The sequence below is a fragment of the Pithys albifrons genome, chromosome 5 (genome assembly GCF_047495875.1).
Source record: "Pithys albifrons albifrons isolate INPA30051 chromosome 5, PitAlb_v1, whole genome shotgun sequence".
NCBI lineage: Eukaryota > Metazoa > Chordata > Aves > Passeriformes > Thamnophilidae > Pithys > Pithys albifrons.
The window spans coordinates 58,628,864-58,649,725 of NC_092462.1; the positions used below are offsets into that span (position 1 = coordinate 58,628,864).

The 20,862-nt window shown below is 36.6% G+C and overlaps 2 protein-coding genes across 10 annotated transcripts in view; one reads left to right on the top strand and one right to left on the bottom strand.

Moving 5' to 3' along the window:
• Positions 1-6,020, top strand: part of KCNIP4 (potassium voltage-gated channel interacting protein 4) — a 403,843-nt gene extending 397,823 nt beyond the window's left edge. For all 8 annotated transcript variants that reach the window (XM_071556707.1, XM_071556705.1, XM_071556704.1 and 5 more), the window contains one exon: positions 4,397-6,020. In XM_071556707.1, the coding sequence (XP_071412808.1) occupies positions 4,397-4,444 (48 nt within the window). In that variant the 3' untranslated portion in view covers positions 4,445-6,020. The remainder of the gene's footprint in view (positions 1-4,396) is intronic.
• PACRGL (parkin coregulated like) lies at positions 2,653-20,061 on the bottom strand. 2 transcript variants are annotated; one of them, XM_071556713.1, is made up of 8 exons: positions 19,685-20,060; positions 16,379-16,536; positions 14,801-14,868; positions 12,773-12,863; positions 11,492-11,626; positions 9,790-9,897; positions 8,772-8,852; positions 2,653-7,384 (listed from the first exon to the last, which is right to left on the bottom strand). In XM_071556713.1, the coding sequence occupies exons 2-8, from the start codon at positions 16,517-16,519 to the stop codon at positions 7,328-7,330; spliced, it is 681 nt and encodes a 226-aa protein (XP_071412814.1). In that variant the 5' UTR covers positions 16,520-16,536; positions 19,685-20,060; the 3' UTR covers positions 2,653-7,327. The 2 variants fall into 2 exon arrangements, with proteins under 2 accessions (XP_071412814.1, XP_071412815.1); XM_071556714.1 differs by lacking the exon at positions 8,772-8,852 and having other exon boundaries at positions 19,685-20,061.
• Positions 20,062-20,862: the final 801 nt, after the last annotated feature.

A 20,862-nucleotide genomic window follows, 5' to 3' on the forward strand; every position in this document is an offset into this window, starting at 1 on the left:
TCTCTGCCTACTAAAAACTGTTCTTATATTAAGACTTCTGAGCTGCAAAGTGTGTAATTTGTATTTATATCGATTTGGTTTCTGAAATGAGGTTTGGGATTACAATTCACAGAATCATAGCATTTACTGAGTTGGAAGGGACTCATCAGGACCATCAAGTCCAGCTCCTGTCCCTTCACAAGACCATTTCCAAGAGTCACACCATGTGCCCATGAGTACCATCCTTGAGCTTCTTTAAGTCAAAACAGGCTTGGTGCTGTGACCACTTCCATGGGGAGTCTCTTCCATTATTTCAGTGCTCAGCCACACTCTGGGTGAAAAAAATTTTCCTGATATCCAATAACCCTGCCCTGACTCAGCTTTATGCCATTTTGAGTGCTGTCACTAGTCACAAGAGTGAAGAGATCAGTGTCTGCCCCTCTTCTTCCCCACACAAGGAAGTTGTAACTGCAAGGAGGTCTCCTCTTAGTCTACTCTTCTCCAGGCTGAATAGACCAAGTGCCCTCAGCTGCTCCTCATATGGCTTCCCCTCAAGGCCCTTCAGCATCTTCCTCTGGATGCTCTCTAAGAGCTTAATATCTTCCTTATGTTGTGGTGACCAAAACTGCCCACAATATTCCAGGTGAGGCTGGAATAATCCCAGTGCAGAGCAGAGTGAGACAATGCCCTCCCTTGACTGGCTGGCAATGCTTTGCCTGATGCCCTGCAGGACACGGTTGGCCCTCCTGGCTTCCAGGGCACTGCTGAATCATATTGAACTTGCCATCAACCAGGACCCCCAGGTCCCTTTCCATTGCACTGCTTTCCAGCATCTCATTCTCCAGTCTGTACATACATCTGGGATTGCCCCATCCCAGGTGCAGGATCCAGCCCTTGCCCTTGTTAAACTTCATATGGTTGGTGATTGCCCATTCCTCTGATTTATTGAGGTCTCTCTGCAGGGCCTCTTTGCCCTCAGGGAGTTGACAGCTTCTCCCAATTTTGTGTCACCTGTAAACTTAGTCATTATTCCTTCGAGTCCTGTGTCCAAGTCCTTAATGACAATGTTGAAGTGAACTGGGCCAAGGATGGAGCTCTGCAGAACCCCAGAACTCCTACAAGAAACTTGGTTCAGGAGTAAATGGGACTTTGGTCTTTTCAGGATTAAATTTTCCACAAAGGAACATGGCTGCTTTCTTTAAAATGCAGCTGGAGGAAAACCTTTTAATATCCTGATAGATATGAGACTGATCTAAAAAGATAAGATCTGACTCTAAACAATCTGTAAATGTGTTCTGCCAGGGAAAGGATGCAGGAGCCTTTTTTTTTGAAGGCTATCTCAGGCAAGAGTTTCCAGTCTCTGAGAATTGTCATTTCTCTGCTTTGAGTTGGAAGCCAAATTGGTGGATCTCTTTTACTGGTGATAACTAAAGAAAGCATGGTACGCTTACTTCAAGAGCAAGGAGAAAGAGCAGAACATGTTTGAATGCAGCGGTTCTGGTTTAGGTTCCTGAGATTTTTCATAGCATCAAGACCCTCTGGTGTGTTCTTAAACACTCATTTTACACGTGTGTGCATTTTTTAAAAAATTGCTTTCTTGCGCTGAGTACTGCTTTGGCACAACTATCAATGCAGTAGCAGCACTGTACAGCCTGAGGAATACAGCCTGTACAAGGCTCTTCATTCACAGTCCCATTGAAAAGAATGGCCTGTCCCTTCAAAAAGTGTTAAAGCAGTTATGTAGAGAATTACAAAATATTCAGACTTTGACAGTTGTCTTCTCTGGTCACTGAATAGAAGGACCTACATTTGCTCATGATTAAGTGAAAAAAGCCATGGTGCTTCCCCTCATCCTGTCTTGGACAGGGAACGTGTATCACCTGATTTCCCTGCCTTCCTTACCCCACACGTGTTTGAATGCCAGTCTGCCATCCAGACTCCAGGAGTATCCCTGCTCCTACAGGAGAAATGGACTGTGCTGCCCAGTGTATGTCGGACTGAGTCCCAGAAAGTGGCTCCTGTTTTTCCTGCTTTTTAATAATTACCAAAGAGCAGATACAGGCCTTGGGAAACAGTAGTGTGGCTACCCCAAGGGCTAGGCACTGCGCAGTTCCTTACCTACCTCCTTTCACTGCTTGGTGTTGGGGGAAAATGGTCTGACTCAGGCATTGCTTCATATCTACAGCAGTACCACGAAGAACAGAGCAAAGGACTAAGGCATGCACAGTGCACAGGTGAATGTCAGGGTCAATGACATAGGTCCTTCTGATAATTATAAAAAGGCTTCTGGGACAGGTATTTTCGGCTGGGGTAACCGTTTCCACACACAGTGTTGATGGTCTAGGCTAGCCTGAAAACAACAAAGAAGCCATCTCAAACCTAAGAAAAACTGGCTTAAAGGTGGGTCAGATCTGTCAAAGCTCATTCATCCAGGTTTATGCTTCATATAAACAGTGTTTCATATGCACTAACACCTCCTTATGTCTTGAGTTAGGAATCATTAAACAAATCTGTTATGTGCAGAAGAAGTACTGAAAAAAGAGGCAAATGAAAAAGATACACTTGCCAAAAAATTCCAATGCAAGCATCTGCTTTTTCTTTTCTTTTTTAACGATAGAAAAAAATAAAGCTACTAAAACTTAGCATGTTCTAAATATTATGACAAGCCTGTATTTTCCTATGAAGACTCTTCCCACTTGAATGACTAAGGGAGGGGCATTGGAAGTCTTCTGTAAAGAAACAGCCAACCGCAAAAATATGAAGCTGATTTTAGAAAACTACCAGTTTCATTCATGATGGTACACATACAATAAAATTGGTAGGAAGTGTCAAAACAGTTTGCAAATTCAGAACATGTTGTTTGCTTTGCACATTTGCTGAGCTTAGTTGCCAATGTATATACAAAAACATTTAGATTAATTAAATTACAAATGATTCCAGTTAAACCAAACTTCAACCTTACATTATTCAGTGATCTTCACTAGTTTTAGATGTTTTAAAGCAATGCAGTGGGGAAAAAAAAAAGTTACTTTAACTTTCAGCAATTTAATACAGTAATTTTACTACAGAAATTTTTTAAGCATTAATCTACATATATTTTGAAATTACATATCAGTGCGTCTGTAAGTTATTTTATCAGTACAAAATAGTGCAGAGATAATTTCTTACAGTAACATCACTTGAGATGACATATGGAATCAAAGATGAAAAACCCCACTGTGCGCATTTCATAACATAAATTAAGCAAATTACTCAGATATGTCATTTTCTACAAACCAAATCACCCACTAGACTGAACCGTGAATAATTTAACTGGAAATTGATACTGAACATGTATTATTGGAAGATTAATGTACGTATCACAGACTTATCAGCAGTGGAGAATACTACAAGATAACCTCTGTAGGAAGTGGGGGTTTTTTAGGCGCATCTTTCATGACACAAAAGCAATATATCAAATTCAGCCTTTTTATTCACTAGAATTGAAGATGTCAAAATTATCTCTCAAGAAAGTGCTAAAGGGTGTGCATTCAGATTGAAATACAGGCTCGTTACAGTGAAGACCAACAAATGCTAAATGAGCATGTAATAAGCTCTTTTGTTGTGTATATTTAATGTTTTGTGCAAGCAACTGTTGATCCCGAAATGCCAACAAATATACACTACTGCAAGCAACTCTTTCTTCTATACACTGAAAGGTAAAGTTTAAGAAGAAAAATACTTTCTGCTGAGTGTTGTGCTGAAAGTTATTTACTGTTAAAAACTGGAGTGATGCATCAGTAAGCATTATGGTAAAACTTGGGAGCTGAAGATTTTGATACAAATTTTCTAATGCAAAGCAATCAGAAAGCAGAAGTAGCATTGGAAAGCAGTCACCATCTTTCAGTGTGAGCACATAGAAAGTCTGACCTGAGGAGCTGCAGAGTGTTGTGGTGCTGTTGAACTGACTCTTTGGTTCATGCAAAGACACACTTAAATCTATTTCATTTTAGAGTTACCCCTAGCTATGCAGCAGGAAGGCCTACTATTGCATAAAGGCTCCTGTGTATGATGCACAGGACTAGCAATTCCATGTATGCATTTGCACTTCAGGTACAACTATTCTGTGAGTATGCATTGTCTAAATATATTCTTTTATACTGGGTATAAACTGATAACCTCTGAAATACTGCAGACAATTTTCTTAACTGTGGTATTGTATTCTTGACAGGGTAGTTTTAGTCTCATTAAGATATACAAAAACTTAAAGTATAGATCCATTAACAGGCTTTTTCTGCTAACAGTTTCTCTAAACAAGCTGAAAAAATGTTGTAATTAACGAAAACACAATTAGTTCTACACCATTTCACTATAGATATTGGCCAACTACATTTGTAATGGTGTTTGATTTTTGGTTTTGTGTTGTCTTTTTTTACAGGATGAGAATATAATGCGATCCATGCAGCTCTTTGAAAATGTGATTTAATGAAGACATTAGGCCTACAACTAATGGACAAATATGAGCTATTCTTCAACATTATTTAAAAGATGGATTTCCCATTTTATCATAAATAAAGTTACTCAGCTTTACACTGAGAATGTATTATGCAAGTAAATTTTTTATTATAAACTCTTCCCAACAAAAAAACTCTTTCTAAATTATAAAATTTAGTTCTTCCACAGTGGCTACTTAGTTAAAAGGTTATATTGAAAAATTCAAGTTTTTATTCCAAATTCAAACAAAGTAAGAACTGACAGTATGCAGTTTTATTATAGTTCCAAACCCTCGTTAAAATAGATACAATCATAAAGAGCTTAAAAAAAAAAACAACTTAGTTTTGCTACTCATTTGTACTGGATTAAACTCCAGGTGTTCAAGTGTATTTCTTAAATCTTAGCTTCTAATTTATACAGAGGCATTACCATGTATTTTCTTTTCCCATTTCTATGGCGTAGTCCTCATTTTTGAATAACACTTTGAGTAAAAATGATATAATCAATGTGCAACGCACATCTTGCTGCAATTGCCTTCCACCTTTGACTTGCTTTTCTCTCCCAAAAAATCAAACCGAAACCTAAAAAAATAAATAACTTGAGAGGAAGAACCAAATTGCTTACAGGTAGGCTTATTCCCTAGTAAATGTGATTAAGCTTCTATCAGTCACTTACCTAGTAAATCTGCATTTGATTTATCATGAGAGGAATACTGGGCATCCTACATACTCTATTTCTAATTCTTCTTGGATGTGTCTGTAAAGTTCTTAGCTTCAAATTAAGGATCTTCTGACTTCTAATTTTTCATGAAGAAACCTTAACTAGATCCTAATGCTATTTCATGAGCACATGTCTTTCTGCCTTTAATGAGTAAAAAGGCATGAACTTCCTCTGAAACTTCCATGCCACTTCAGTGCTGAGAATGAATATCCCTATGTAGTAACATCTATTAATAATGACTGCTAGTCAGGCTAACATCTGTTTCAGCTTTTTCTAATATCTGTAACTATGAGACAGAATCAAGAAAAAATTAAAACCAGCTACACATCATCTATATGTGATCAATTCATTACATTATTTTAGGATAATTTCTTCATTAAGATTGGAGTTATTTATTCTGAACCTAGAAAGATTTTTCTAAAAAGGTATGCACCTAAAATATAACACTGCCCCTCCATCCATGTAATTTTGAAGATATACTGTCCAGAGTTTATGCCAATATTTCAAAATAGGTGAAATGCTATCAGAGATAGGCCAACCTTCATTGTGACATTGCTGCAGAAAATGTGAAGGGGGATTAATGAAGTAGAAAGAACGTTGCAAGCATTCTTTTGTAAAAATAAATCAGGTATCTATTCTGGTGTAGAGATGGGATGTTAGAGGCATGTTGAAGGCTGCTCTGCTATCACCAGTGTAGGATAAGAGTAGTACAATACATGTACACCTGAAATCTGCTGTAGCGTGTTTGTGTAAACTAAATGTGCACATTTTGTAAAAAAAAAGTAATAAAGTAAACATGAAGAAAAAAGGACAATGATCAGTTTTTTTGAATTATTAAATACTTGTTGGCAAAAATGTTAACTGAAGAAATACAATTTCTTTTTTTTTTTAAAAACCCTAAATATATTTATCTTGCCTTTTCACAGTTCTCGTCTCATCAGCAATCTTAGCACAGTCCTGAGGTAAGTTTAGTTTAGTCAAGCAGTAGTAATTTTAAAAAAAAATCTGAAATTGCTTTCACATGACAGACTTTTTTAATGCCCTATGCATCACCATCTTCTGGTAACAAAAAACCCCTCCCTTCCAACGACTTTAAATTCTAGAATTGACTTTTCTTCAGGGGAAAAAGCTCTATGCAAATTTTGTTACTTCAGTCAACTCTCCCTCACAGTGTACTGAAATATGTCATGACTCTAAACAGTATTTATTGCAACACCAGTTAGGAATTATTTTGCAATCAAGGTTGAACACGTTTATGGGTAAATGCCGCAACCTACAAGGCTTGACAGCAAGGTAGGCTGACTTCTGCAAACATATTTTTTTACAGTTCCCATGTTCAGAAGTTTATTAACTTGTCTGGACCTGAATTCACAAGCTAGTCCCAAGCATATCTGTGAAATTACTGAACTCAGTGCAAAGGGGGCATGGTGTAAATACTCAGTTGCCTCCTACATCTAGTTCCCATTCAGTAGGCCCAAAGATAACTGAAACCAATCAGCTGAGCAAAACCCAGGCTGTGGCTCTGTGGAACAATCTGATGCCTCTGCACTGTATTCCCCAAAGCCTCTCCAGGGTCTCAAAATGTGCTGAGAATGCACCGAGCAAGTTCAGCTTTGCATCATATGCTACTAGTTCAGTGTGTTCATCTTCACACCTTAAAAAGCTGACTCCGAAGAAGTCTGTGAGTGCTCATAGTTCTACATCTAACCGAGTCCTGATGAACCCAAATGCATCCATCTGTGCCTGTGTCACAAAATGAGTCATACGTTTCAAAAGTAGGTATATAAATGTAATTTAACACCAAGTCAGTTACTATTTAAGTCATCCCAGCCAAATTATTTTGTACCACACAAATATACAAAACATATTAAGCACTGTAGATATATGAAATTGTCATTTACAATGAAAGAATCAATATTTACTCTGCTTTTGAAATAACAGCAAGTTAATGAATGTCATTGTAAGCACAATGCATACGCAAATATACAGAAAGAAGCCTTCCATACTTACAATATAGACTCCCTCTCTCCATCATGCTGAAGAATTGTGATTATTTTAAGAGAATATATCATACCCCAAATAAGTGTCAGTGATGTTCAAAGGCAGTTTCTTTCCAAACTGCACCTTACTGTACAAATCACTACAGTTTTCTCATTCAAGAGGAGAAAGAAGAATAGGTTGGAATTTTAGATTTGATGATAGCCACAGCTGCCTGTTGAAGAAAACAAAAATTTAAACAAAATAAGGAGTACTAGAACTACATATGACAGTATTCATATAAGCTCTATAAATTGCATAATTCACAATGTTTGCTTAGTTATCTTTGCTATTATGAAACAGTAGAAAAGTAAAAAGTTAAAATGTGCTGTCAAAAGGGCAAAAAATAGTAAATTAAGAAAATAGACCACTGTGGTAACTAGTGCTGGAGAGCAAACATCCAAGAGAAGGGATGTAAACCCATGCCTAAAACTGAACATAAATACAAACATGAAACAATGAGGACCTTTAAATAGAGGAGTTATATTCTGGAAGGGGCTTCCAATAAAAGTAAGATTCATATACTTTATAACTACTTTAGAATATAAATTTGAGAAATTATTTATTTGGATTATAGATATTGCTTGCAATCACAATTTAGGAGTTTGTTTCCAGGTTCGTTTGCATTATCACAATAAAGTATTTTTAAAACACACACAGAAAGACCTACTCACAAAGTGGATTAAGACTAAAAGAAATCAAGGGACTGACAGAAGAATTAAAGGTTAATGACTCACTGAATTAGTTACATTATCTAGACCTAAATGTTCAGAACATTGAGAGGAATCATAATTTTCCTTTTCCTGTCTCACTTCATATAAATAAAAAACTCTCATCCTCCTTCCTTTGTCATAATACTTTTCAAGTCTCTACTATGAACACTGCCACTGCCCTTAAATAAATATGAGCACACACACAAAGAAAATGAAGACATGTCTACTGATTATTTGGGTACCTGTTGATTAAGGCACACAAGCTCAGAACTGGTAGACCCCGTATTTATGGTCCCTACTCTTCAGGTTATTCCTTTCTTTATGAATGACGATTTAATAGAATACATGCAATGTGTTCATAGGGTCAAGCAAGCAAATGTTTTCTCTTCTAGATGAGTATCCAAGACAATATTACTCACTTTTTCTTCTTTCCTCCTTTCTGCACAATGTAAATTTTATGAACAACATAAAGTGGAAACAGAATGTTCATCAGAAGAAACCTCTGCCATCTATTACCTAAAGATATTTTTTGATTTATAGCAATTGCAGACCTAACCTCTGAGTTAACCTGGGTGAATTGGATTGTGAGTGTGTAGAACTCCTCAGTAAATAACCCAAACAATAAGCTATTAGTGGGAATGGAATGGCATTATTAACAAAAGTAAAAAGTAACTTTTAGCAAGAGTAAATCCAATTGAGAAACATATTTAGTCTCAGAAAATGGAACACAAAGCATGCATCCCAGGCATCCTGAAGCATGAACAAGGCAAGAATGACAGAGATGAAAGTTGTTTGGGCAAAATTGCATTTAAATGTGTAGATTATAGAATAATCATTTGATCAACTCACTTTTCCACCATACTGCTCCAAATTTTGTAAAGCAACAGTTACTTTTTCTCTAAATTTCTTGTCCATTAATCTTCCTGAAAGCTATTGGAAAAGAGAAACAAAAAGTACACAATATAGTACAATATATGCAAAGAGGCCGTAATAATACTATTTTGTTATTTTATTTCATCTTATCTTTGGAAAATTAAGGACAAAAAGAAACATTATTTTATAACTTGTAACTGATGTCAAAGTACAGAACTTAGTCAAGGCAGAAGGGTTAACTTAAAAAAATGGATCTATTAGCCAAGTATTTAATTTTTTTTAATTTTAGCAAACAAATTCAAAAGAAGTACCAACCTTAAAAAATGTAATTCTTAAAGTGCTGTCCACATAAAAAGTTAACAATTTTTCCCATGCAGTGAAAGAGATGTTTTATAGTGGACATACTTTAAAAAAACTGCTGCAATTTCTCTCTTCTGCATTGGATGTCAAAAAAGGACCTTTTACTTTGCTGTAAAAGTGCACTTTGCAATCCGACTAAGTTAAACCATGAAAAGCCTGTCTGACAGAGGAAGGATGTCCTCAGAAGACTCAGTATAAAAATACTTCTCATAATCCCACACTAAGCTTATTTAATGAAAATGTCTTTCAGCAGAATTCTCAACTGAAAAAAGTGGGAATATTTGCCTACGTTAATTTATTGAAATTTTCACAGTTTTGTTTAAATATTCACACTTAAAATGCAAAACTCATTTTGCAATAAACTTTCCTCCAAAACATAGCATCTATTTCTCCTCAAGCCTATGCTTACATTATTCTCCAGTTTATGTTAACAACAGTTTTGGGACTTTGCTGGAACTTTATAAGTCACCATATTTTTGAAGAATGAAGGACTCATACAGGAGAATATATGAAATAGTGCTTTTCATGGAACTGTTGAGTCCTCCACTGCATCTGTGCAGATATTATAGTAAATATTTCAACAAAAGTACCATGAAAATACAAATTATTTTTTACTACAGCATTAAAAACTTACATTTGTGAGTAGATGCTTAAGATGTTCATTAAGAGACAGGCCAACAACTGCACTCAGTTGAACCAGAGCATCCAGTCCCCTTCCAAATACTTCATCATCTGCATGGGCCTTTAGAGGGAGAAGAAAGAAAACACTATCAGATATTCAGACAAGAACACAAGTTTTCCTGAACTGCAATCTCTGCATGATGACTGTATGTAGTGCAATTGGTAATTGCTATAATGTTACAAGTTTAGAAATACAAGTACAACACGACTGAATTTTAGTGTCCAGAGGCCATATTTAAAAACAGAAGTGTATTTTTGAAGTAGAAACAAAAGTATCCACAAAATGTCAGCAAAATGCTTGCAATTCTTCTGAGACAGGAAAACTACTAATTTATTATTGAAGAAATAAATCTGCATGCAAAACAGTTTACTACACTAACAATTTCAGTATTTCACAGTATTATTAGAAATAACTCTGCAAATGCAAATATATTGAATTGGGAGACACCATTTTAGTTACAAATGTAATGAATTCAGGGTAATTTCTATGTAATTCATAACAATAACTGCTGTTGTTGGAGAAAGAGCAGAACCAATGACCTTCTCTCTCAATTAATTTAGTTTCCTGCCAACTACACTTTTGTCACCTGCCAGCAATTATCTGGCTCTTATTTACTTCTAGAGTTCTTTCTTGTTTTTATTTCCTCCACGGGAAGGTTCTTCTATACCTGAGTCCTCTAATGGTTTAGCTATCTCTCTCACTTTTCCTTTAGCAGGGAAATAGACTCATTTTATTTTATTCTTGTACTAAATTTTATTTAAACAATTATTTTTTCACTCCAGCATTTGGGACCTGAATGTTTTCTTTTTAACTACATTGCTTGTGCAGTAGAAGTTTTAACAAAACTTAATACCAAAACAGTGCAACAATAAAAATTATCAATTGAGTAATAGTAATGGAGGAATAGATAAGAATAATTTCTCTAATTTTGTTTTCAAACTAAACCAAAGATACAGATAACACACAATTCTGAACTTGGTTACATCTCTGATTTTAAACCACAAAGAATTTTCAAGCTTTCAGTGATCTCTATAAAATCAGAACTGGAATATAGCTAGATTAAAGGACAGCTCAACCAGAAGAGGGCCCTGAAAAATATGAAGAAGGTCCAAAAATGAAAACCCCTGAAGCCAGTACATCACTTGGTTTTCTGAAGGAGTAAAAAATTAAAAACATTTTAAAAATTAAGAATATGACCTCAAACATTTTAACTCTATTCTTCCCTTTTCTTCAGTGACATATTCTGTTTTACCTTTGTAGCAGGTTTTGAATTGTTGGATGTAACAGATGAGTATTTATTCCTACATCTCCATTTTGCTTCACCTCATTTTTATTTTTTGCATGTGGATATGTAATAACACCACAAATACATATATTTATTTCTGCTTATATTCAGACCTTTAATAGAACACTTCCACAAAATTTGCCCATAGCCACTGTTGTAGAGCTATACAAGGAGTTGCCCATCTGAATTTACAATTAAAGACATATTTAGATAATAAAACCAGGGCATGGTTAACAAGAGAAACCATTCCCAACTCCCAAACCAAAAGCCATGCAATAGATTTATCACATTAATATTCTCCATGTAGTCCTCCCCAGCAAAAAAAAAAAATCAAACCCCTTAAAACTCTGCATGAGGAGTAAGACATACCAGTGCTGCCTTTAAGACTGGAACTAGACGAGGCAACAAGGGAATTGCTTTTTCAGTAGCACCTTCAACCAGAAGTAATTCTTTAAAACCCTCCTTTGAAACAAATGTATAGGGATGTTTTGTCTCTCTTAGACCCTGTTTCAAATGTAAAACATGTTTCTTAATAGTGAACCCTTTTTAAACAAAAAGACATTTTAAAAGTACCACACAGCAGCAAGATAATGTTTAGATTTTGTCAGATCAGTTCAAAACATAAAGTACACTAACTCCACCATGTGGAGCCACCCAGTACAACTCTGCTCACAGAATATTCTTATTAATTTTTCTTTTGGAACATTGAATATTAAAACTCACATTATGAATACTGCCAATTTAATCAATATGTGTACTTCACTACCTTTAACTACCTAAGGTATTTTTACAACAAGACAAGGAACAAGAAGAGGCTATATTTGTAAATGGTTCCTGTATCCTGAAGGAAAAAAAAAGGTGAGCTATGGAAGGAAAGATGCCCCCCACCACACAGCCCTCTCTGCAACACCAAAAACGTGTAGATGGTACAAAGATGCACTGCCAGTGAAGGCCTGACTGGCAGAATTCAAAGACTTAAAAGCCAATGGCTGAAGCCTTTCTTCTTTCTGTAAGAGGAGCTTTGTGCTACTTTAGGAATTGATAGTTTTGTTTAATCTTAAAAAAAAAAAAAGAAGAGAATAAGCTACCTCAGGGTATGTACTTTATTCTACTTACAACATTGGATTCAGCATTTATTTAGACACCTGAAACATATTTGGTGATAAATGTCACAGATCGTTTTGACAAAATAGAAGCCTCAATATAACATATAGTATTTCTCTCCCACTTTATTTACAGGATCCTACTTTTACTGTACTAGTTCAATCTGTTGAGAAGAACACTATTACTTCAATAGGTAGGCTTTATATAGAAAAATAATCAAAAGAATTTAGTTTACAAAAGAATGTTGAAAACCACAAGTAGATTGAAGTATTTCATTCAACAGTTGGGAATCTGAGATGCAGTCTTGCATTTGGCCAGTATCCTGAAGATTAAACAGCTCTACCTGGCTCTCCCAGAATGCTCTAACTAAAGAAATACAAATGGCAATGTTCTTGACCATTCTCATTCATACAAGATCTGCACAATTGGTGTTTTTTCATATTTCCCTAGCAGGTGAGCCTAAATTAGCTAGCTTACATTGTTAATAAATGACATTTGCAATTAGGAAATGGTTGTATGCTTAATGTTGCAAGAAATTGAGTTTACCTCTGCCAATGTTATAAGGAGAGGATCAAAGGGAACGGTTTCAGGAAGGCATTCCCATTGCAGTTTGTGATTTACTGATCCATGCACTAGCCTACATAAAGAATAGAATTTTAACAAATTAACATATAATAATACATAGTTTATTACTACCACTATTCTCTTTAAATGTCACCAGTTAGTGTGTTGTGCTACTATGTTATATACACAATCTCAGTGCATACTGCTCTCCTTAGTGAAATCGTAGAATTACAGAATCAAATAGGTTGGAAAAGACCTTTGAGATAATTGAGTCTAAACAATGTATATGTATAATGGCATTTAACAGTGAAATTCTAAAAATTTAAAAAATATGGCCATTTCCAAAATTCTTCTCCTAATCACACAGAAATCAGGAAATAAAGATTATAAAAATTATAGATGCCTCTCTGTGACAAGAGCCCCACCCTGGTAAGTTCTAAGATCCAATCAGAGAATGCATACTATGCAAGCCATCATGCAGGCTATCATGCAAGTTCAACTGCTAGCGCCAGGATGCTGTCTTGGTATCAAATTATGCTGAAACCATCCTGGTTCACCAGACTTGAATACACACCCTGTTTTTGAAACAGGATTTGACAGGTATACCAGTCTGCCAGCCTATAGGTCTATGACTACCAGTCAATCACTTTATACTATAAAAGTCTAGTTCCCTTTCATACAATCAGGTTCTTCTGACACAACCCTTCCTGGGTGTATGTGTGGAGATTCCCCCCTTGGCTGGGGACGCCCTCCAAGGATACTCCTCGAGGGTGAGAGAAAGAGATCTCCCCACAAGCGCTCGTCTGGGTGAGTCGCATCAAATCTCTACTTATTTGTTTACTATAATTGCTGCAATATAGTACACTATCCTATCTTATACTATACTACTTTATGCTATATTATACTCTACTAGTAGATTTTTAGCGTTTTAAATTGTAAATAAGTAAAAGTAAATAATCTGATCAAGATCTTTGTCTGATCATTTGTAAAAATAAATAATTCATTTTCTATAAATATTCTCATTTTGCCAATCATTAAAACCTGCAGGACAAAAGTGGTTCAGTCACACCTCCGTAAGTCCTTAAATTCAAACTCTTGATGTAATCTGAGGCTAAGATTGTATCCAGCTGCACCTAGACTCCTCTCTGAGAAGGAGTTTGGAAAGCAAGGGAGTCCTTTCTGCACTTCCTGACTCAACAGCTGGGCTTCTTTAATAAATTTTGTCTAAGCCTTCCACTCTCACCAGTGACACTCTCATGCCAACACATAAGATGCTCCTTTTGCAAAGTTACTTTGATAAGTATCAAGAAATATTTTCCTCAAATAACAATTGATAAGAGAAATCAGTTGAAATTGAAAGAAAATCATATTGGAATTTATGTTCTAAGGTACAGATAAAGGCTATGTACTAATGATTATTTTATACAACTACATATATGTACATTGTATTAATGATTACTTTGATTTTGTAAAGTAATTCTGCATCCATGTGACAAAACACTGAAAAGTTTATTGTCTAGGTAAATATATAACAGATAAAAGTAACTTAGTTATTACTTTCAAGTAGTTTTGTTAATATCTGATATTGCTGACAACTACAGAATTGGAACATTCAATAAAATGTTGCCATACTTCTTACTTCAGATGAAAAAGGCTGCAAGATGTCCTTACAAAAAAAGGCCCTAATTTTATTATCTTTGTTGGTAGGGAGAAGTAAACAAAATTTCCTGGAGAAATCAACTTCTTTTGTGAAAGACCTTTAGTAAACCAAGTCTGCACAAACTTAATTAATCTTTCAAAATCTGGCTTTAATAATAATAAAGCATTAAAAAAAAGAACTAAAGGAAGAAAATTTCAAAGGCCTGGAAAATTGCTTTGTGCTTTGAACAATGTCAAGCATTAGATATCTTTCCAGAAATGAATGAAATCAAAGAACCTAACTAAAATATCAAACATGAAGAGATGTATTTCATAATATTTTTAGTAAAAATATAAACAAACCCTACACACCTGCATGGAATGCCACCTTTAGCATATGTAGCAGCAAATGCAGATGTTGGTCGAGAATAAGCACCAAACTATGAGGACAAGAGAAAGAAAAGCATTAATTATTCATAACAGCAATATTTTATAACTATTTTGAATATGTTAAATCTGCAGTTTACCAAAAAAGGAACTTAGTTATATGATTCTAAAACAAATCAAAAGAACTGCATGTATGGGGTAGAAAACGTTTGATAGTTATCAGTAAACTGCTTTTTAGAATCACCTGGCTAGGGAGTTGTTAAATTGAACAAATAATGTAGAATCAGTGTTCTCCCATTGGAATTACCTTATTTTTCTATTTTTTCTTGCAAATGTTAATACTTAAGCCTTATACGTTCTCCCCTTAATAGATTAAGGAGCTCTCACTTTCCTGATGCTCTTGTAGTTATATTGGTAACATGCAGAAGGCAGTTTTACTGCAGTTCCATCTTGATCTGAGTACAGACAAAAGTAAATGGTGACATGATGTGAGAGAAACATTGAAAATTGGGCAAGACAGTATGAGGGCAATTGAAATGCACAGGGAGCTTCATAATGCAGGAGAATCTGGAAAGAATTCACTGGAGAAGGAAACTAGTAGCTTCACAGGTAGAAAAGCTGCACAAATTTGGTTTTTATCATATACATGGTTCTTATGCTTATGATCTATTATATTATTTATTTGCATGATCATTCAGTGCTGCTCCCCAGATTAAACACCTTATCACAAAGCATTTAAAATGAAATACCCTTAAATCTTAATTTTTATTTTTTGAGTGTTTGAACTTACATTAGGGTAAATTGTGTGCATGACTTGATGACTTCATGGCTTAATTTAAGTAACTGTGCTACTTGCAAAAATATTTAAAATAAGATACCCACATTATTCAGCCTCTATTTCAAACTACCACCTCACCAAAGTACCCTTGCATTTAATTCTCTTACCAAAAAGTCTGTGATATTATTAATTGTCAAATTTTATGGCCTAGTGGTGAGCTATAATTCATGCTAGCTCTCCAGGCACATGACTTGCATGAAATTCCTTTTTATTATTCTTCTCCCAGGAGCCCAAATTTTTCCTAAAGTATTACATATTTGCAGTAATTGTGAGTTTCAAATCTAGCAATTAATTTGCTAGATTTCATGAAGTCTTGGTGATCTTGAAGATGCTGCCTGATTCTTGGCTTTTTGCATAACTGAAATAAGTTTCTCTAAAGCAGCAGGTGCCAAAGTTTAGAAGTATACAAAAAAACCCCTCGAATCTTTTTTACCTATTAGCTCTAAATCTCTTTTTAGAGCAATAGCACATAGAAAATAACAGATATCATCCAAGCCACAATTGTACCAAACCCCATTTTTTAAAAATGTAATAAACAATATTATGCCTCAGACATTTGGCTTAGAAGGTAGGGAATGTATAATTAATAACAAAAGTTTAATTTCAATTTAAAAAACAGGACCAGAAGAAGCATGTCCTGCATGCCATTTCATAAAGTAAGGACGTTTCTTCCAACCAGAGATGGGTTTTAAACACACAAACAAAACCTCCATCACTTAACATACTGGATCAATAGTTTTAGGATTCAGCTTGTCACTAGGCTTTGACTGTGGTTTAATTGCAGGTTCTGGAGAACATGTTAAAGGAGAAGATGTCTTGCTTTTCTGTGCTGCAGTCTTTGGTTTTATTTGGATGCCTGATGACATTCTTAGAATATTGCTTCCTGGAATAGAAAAATATTAAAAACAAAAAATAATTTTCATTCCTATATGACAGACACTCAAGAACCCCCAGAATCAAAAACTGACATGAACAAACCATCATGAAAAACTGAGTAAGTTCACAAGAAAACAAAGGCTTGTTCTTATACATCCTATACAGTGCATGGGATAATTTAAAGTCTTGTCACTCTGTCTTTCAAATCCACACATTTCCTAACCTGTTCCCCTTTTCTTGTGTTGAGACCTCTGCAGCAAAAGATAATTAATTACAGTCTGCCTTTAAGGTAGCCTACTGAGTCCAAGCAGCATTACGGGGCTCAGCAGAAGAGCCCAGACTGCTATAAGCTCATTGGGTACAGTTACATAAGAAGAAAGCAACAATTTGAGGAATTGCCAGGAAGAAGGAATGAAAAGCAAGTACATTCAGAACACAAACCCCAAAGCAGAATCAATAAGCTATGAGAACAGAAATGTAACGCAGCAAAGAAAGAACACAGAAAATTAATTCCATTTCCAGTAAGAATAATAATTTTTTTAAAGAAGAGTGCAAAAATAACTTTCTGTATATATCCTTAAATACTGATTTAGGTACACGTATCTTCTAAACGTCAATGCACCAGCTATACATGCCATTAGGTAAGTATGTAATTAGGCCAAAAAGACCCTAATAAAAATAGTCTTCTGCCTACTTAACATACCAAGTCTGACCCTATGATGAAAAATATAAATTATTCCTGGGAAATTACAAGTTTTCAAATATTAATAAAATTATAAATAGTGAAAATGCTAGTTTTGAATATTAATAATGTTTAGTAATTTATTCTGTGTATTCTGGATAAAAAACAATTTAGCAAATAAGAAATTACATTCCTTTAGTAAGCAAGAAATGACTATATAGAGATGGAAACAATGGGAAGCCAGTTAAATAATACACAGAAACAAACACTGCCTCAAGAATGAGCAGAGTGCTTGCCATCTAGCCATCACCTTTCGCAAGTTGATGACACCTGTTTTTGTCAAAAACATGATTAAATTCCAAATACTGAGATTAGAATGAATTGGAGGCAGATTTTTTTCTTGCCAAGCTAATCCCATGCTCACAGCTCTATAAAACACCTGCCTCAATCTCTGCCAGACTCTTGTACATGCAGTCCTTACTTAGCTTGGTTCTTCTAATTCTTCCCTCCAAGCAGGACACCCAGTCACATACCTCCGTCACAGAATTACAGAATATCCTGACTTAGAAAGGACCCACAAGGATCACTGAGTCCAACCCTCAGCCCTGCACAAGATCATCCCCAAGAATCACACCAGGTGCCCGACAGTATCATCCAAACACTTCTTGAACTTGGGTTTAGTGCTATGACCACCTCTCTGGGGAGCCTGTGCCAGTGCCCAGCCACTCTCTGGGTGAAGAACTTTTTTCTAATGTCCACCCTGAACCTTCCCTAACACAATTTCAGTCCATTCCCTCAGGTTCTGTCACTGGTCACCATAGAGAAGAGATCAGTGTCTGCCTCTCCTCTTCCCCTCACAGGGAAGTTGTAACTGCAATGAGGTCTCCCCTCACTCTCCTCTTCTCCAGGCTGAACAGACCAAGTGCCCTCAGCCGCTCCTCATGCAGCTTCCTCTCAAGGCCCTTCACCATCTGCATTGCGCTCTGTTGGACACTCTGTAATACCTGAATATCTTTCCTATATTGTGGTGCCCAAACTTGCACACAATATTCCAGGTGAGGCTGCCCCAGTGCAGAGCAGAGCAGGACAATCCCCTCCCTTGCCCGGCTGGTGATGCTGTGCCTGATGCCCCCAGGACAGGGTTGGCCCTCCTGGCTGCCAGGGCACTGCTGATTCATAGTCAACTTGCCATTGACCAGGACTCCCAGGTCCCTTTTCATGGCACTGCTTTCTAGCGCCTCATTCCCAGATATATTATGAAAACTTTAGGATTGTTTCTGTTTCTGGTAAGAAGTAATAAGGTCTCAGCACTTGTTTATATATGCTTTGTCTTTAAGACTTGTGGAAAGAATTAAATCTAGTGCCTGAGTTTTACTGAATATCAAGAAACAACATATAATAACGATTACCAAACGAGCTAAAATAAAAAGCAAAACTAAAATTGAAAGTTTAAATCAATACTTCTTGACTGATGATTTAATCAGAAGTAGTGATTCAAATCAGTTCACTGACTGTACATCTTGTCTTCTCTTTCCTACAATTTCCAGAATGCAGTGTGCCTCCAGTGATAGTGTTTTTGAAAGAACTAGCATACCACAATTAGACAATTAAGTCTCTTCAAAACATACAAAAATGGGAACTCTTCTGTTTGTAAAATGCAAGTCATTAAAATCAGAAATAATTTGAAGACTTAAAAGACAAATGATAACATAAAATCTACAGATTTTATGTGTCAGCTTACTATCACTAAACTCTATCTACATTAGTTAGAAGACACATTTTTAACTACCCGAAAAATAAGAATCAAAATGATTTTATACTATAAAAACACCAGATTAGTTCCTGACAGTAGCATCATATATCACAAAATAGTGCTATCAGTGTAAGCCTTTGAAATGTACAGTTGCTTAGAATATGAACAGTAAGTGTGCTAGTAACAACATAAATATATTTTTCAGAAAAGTATTAAGAAGTAATTCAGATATATTTAATTTTTTTCTTTTTCCTAGGAAGAAACTAACACACGTGCCAATTACTTCACTGAGGTTTCAACTAACGACAAAAATCTAGAGAAGTCAGTGATTGTATCATGACAGAAAGTCAAGGGTGTGACAATAATAAGCAGGCACAATGTCAGCCCTTTGAGATGGAAATAAAGACAGGAGTAAGGACAATGATAATGGTTTTGTAAAAATGCCACAGAGGCAACATGCCACTGTACTGGCAGAGGTGGAAGTGGCACTGAGCAGGGAAAGTGCTCTTCGTAAGGAGGTCTCGGTCTTCAGAGATGAAAGCCCCTGTGTTGTCAGGCGCAGGGACAGCCACACGTGCCTGTAGAAACATCAGACGGCTGAAGTACAGTCGTGAATCAAACAAGCGACATACGAGGTTTGATACAGAAGTGACCCACCTACTGGCAGAGGACAGACTTCAAGCAAAGTACAGACACTCTAAATGGAAATAGGAAAAGTACCTTTAAAAGACTACTTTCAAAGGAGGACAACTGCAGCCCGGAGTTGAGTCCTAGAAGTCACTTAAGGCAAGCAGAATGGCAGTCGGCAGGACTGAAAGGCGAGGCTGCTCCCTAATCCTGACGAGTGCCAACTCTGCGGAGTGCAGGGCAGAGGCAGAAGGAACCGCAAGGGGCTTCGAGCACCGTCACGGCCGAGAGGCTGCAGCAGAGAAGCTCTGCCAAGTTCCCCCAGAGAGCCAGGCCCGGCTCTCGTGGGCCCGCGGGACACCCACGGACCCAGGAGAGCACGAGGGGGGTGCCCGGCCCCCCCTGGGCTCCCCTCCGCCCCGCTCGGCCCCCCGTCGGCCCCGCTCGGCCTCCCTCGGCTCCTCTCGGCTCCCCGCTCGGCCCCGCTCAGTGCGGGGGCAGCGCCGGCCGCGCTCCCGGGACGCTCCTGCCGTTGCCATAGACAGTACGGGCCGCGGGGAGCCCAAACCTCCGGCGTGCGGAACGACGAGCGAGAGCCGCGTTCAAAGGACGAATTCTAATACTTTTTTGAGCCTACATTACATATTCTGGCTAGAATAGGAATGGTGACTTTTCAAGTGACGTCGCCGCTCATTTTTATCCACTTTTTTAATACCTTCCCATGGAAAACAGAATTTGTGAAATACTTTCTTTTGCTTGTATTTATTTTTAATTTTTTTTTAAATGTGAGAAAAAATTGGCTTTGTTCCAAATACAATGATAGAAAGTTAAATTTTAGTTTCTTTCTCAGATAACCCACTTATGCAATACTGAAACTTCCATTGGAAATACAGTATTTATTCATACACCATCACACCTGAACGTGGTAAATGCCCTTTTGGTTAAAAGGATACTTTTTAACTTTACCACAAGGATGCTTTCTTCGAGAGAGTTCTTTCATGAACTCAGCAAGCAAACTCCAAGAAATATGTTTTCTTGGTTTGCTTAAATTGTGTGGGATACATTCTCTCCACCATTGCATTCTTTACCTCTTCTATCATTTTTACGGAAGAACTGAATGGATCTTTAGAAGTGGATGAGAGGCCATTATCCTAATTTTCCACTAATAATAAAAATAAAAAAAATAAACAAAACACGAATAAACAAAACGTCCATGCATGGACAGTGTTGAGAGGCAGTTGTAGACTATGTGAAAAATGCCTTAGGCATTA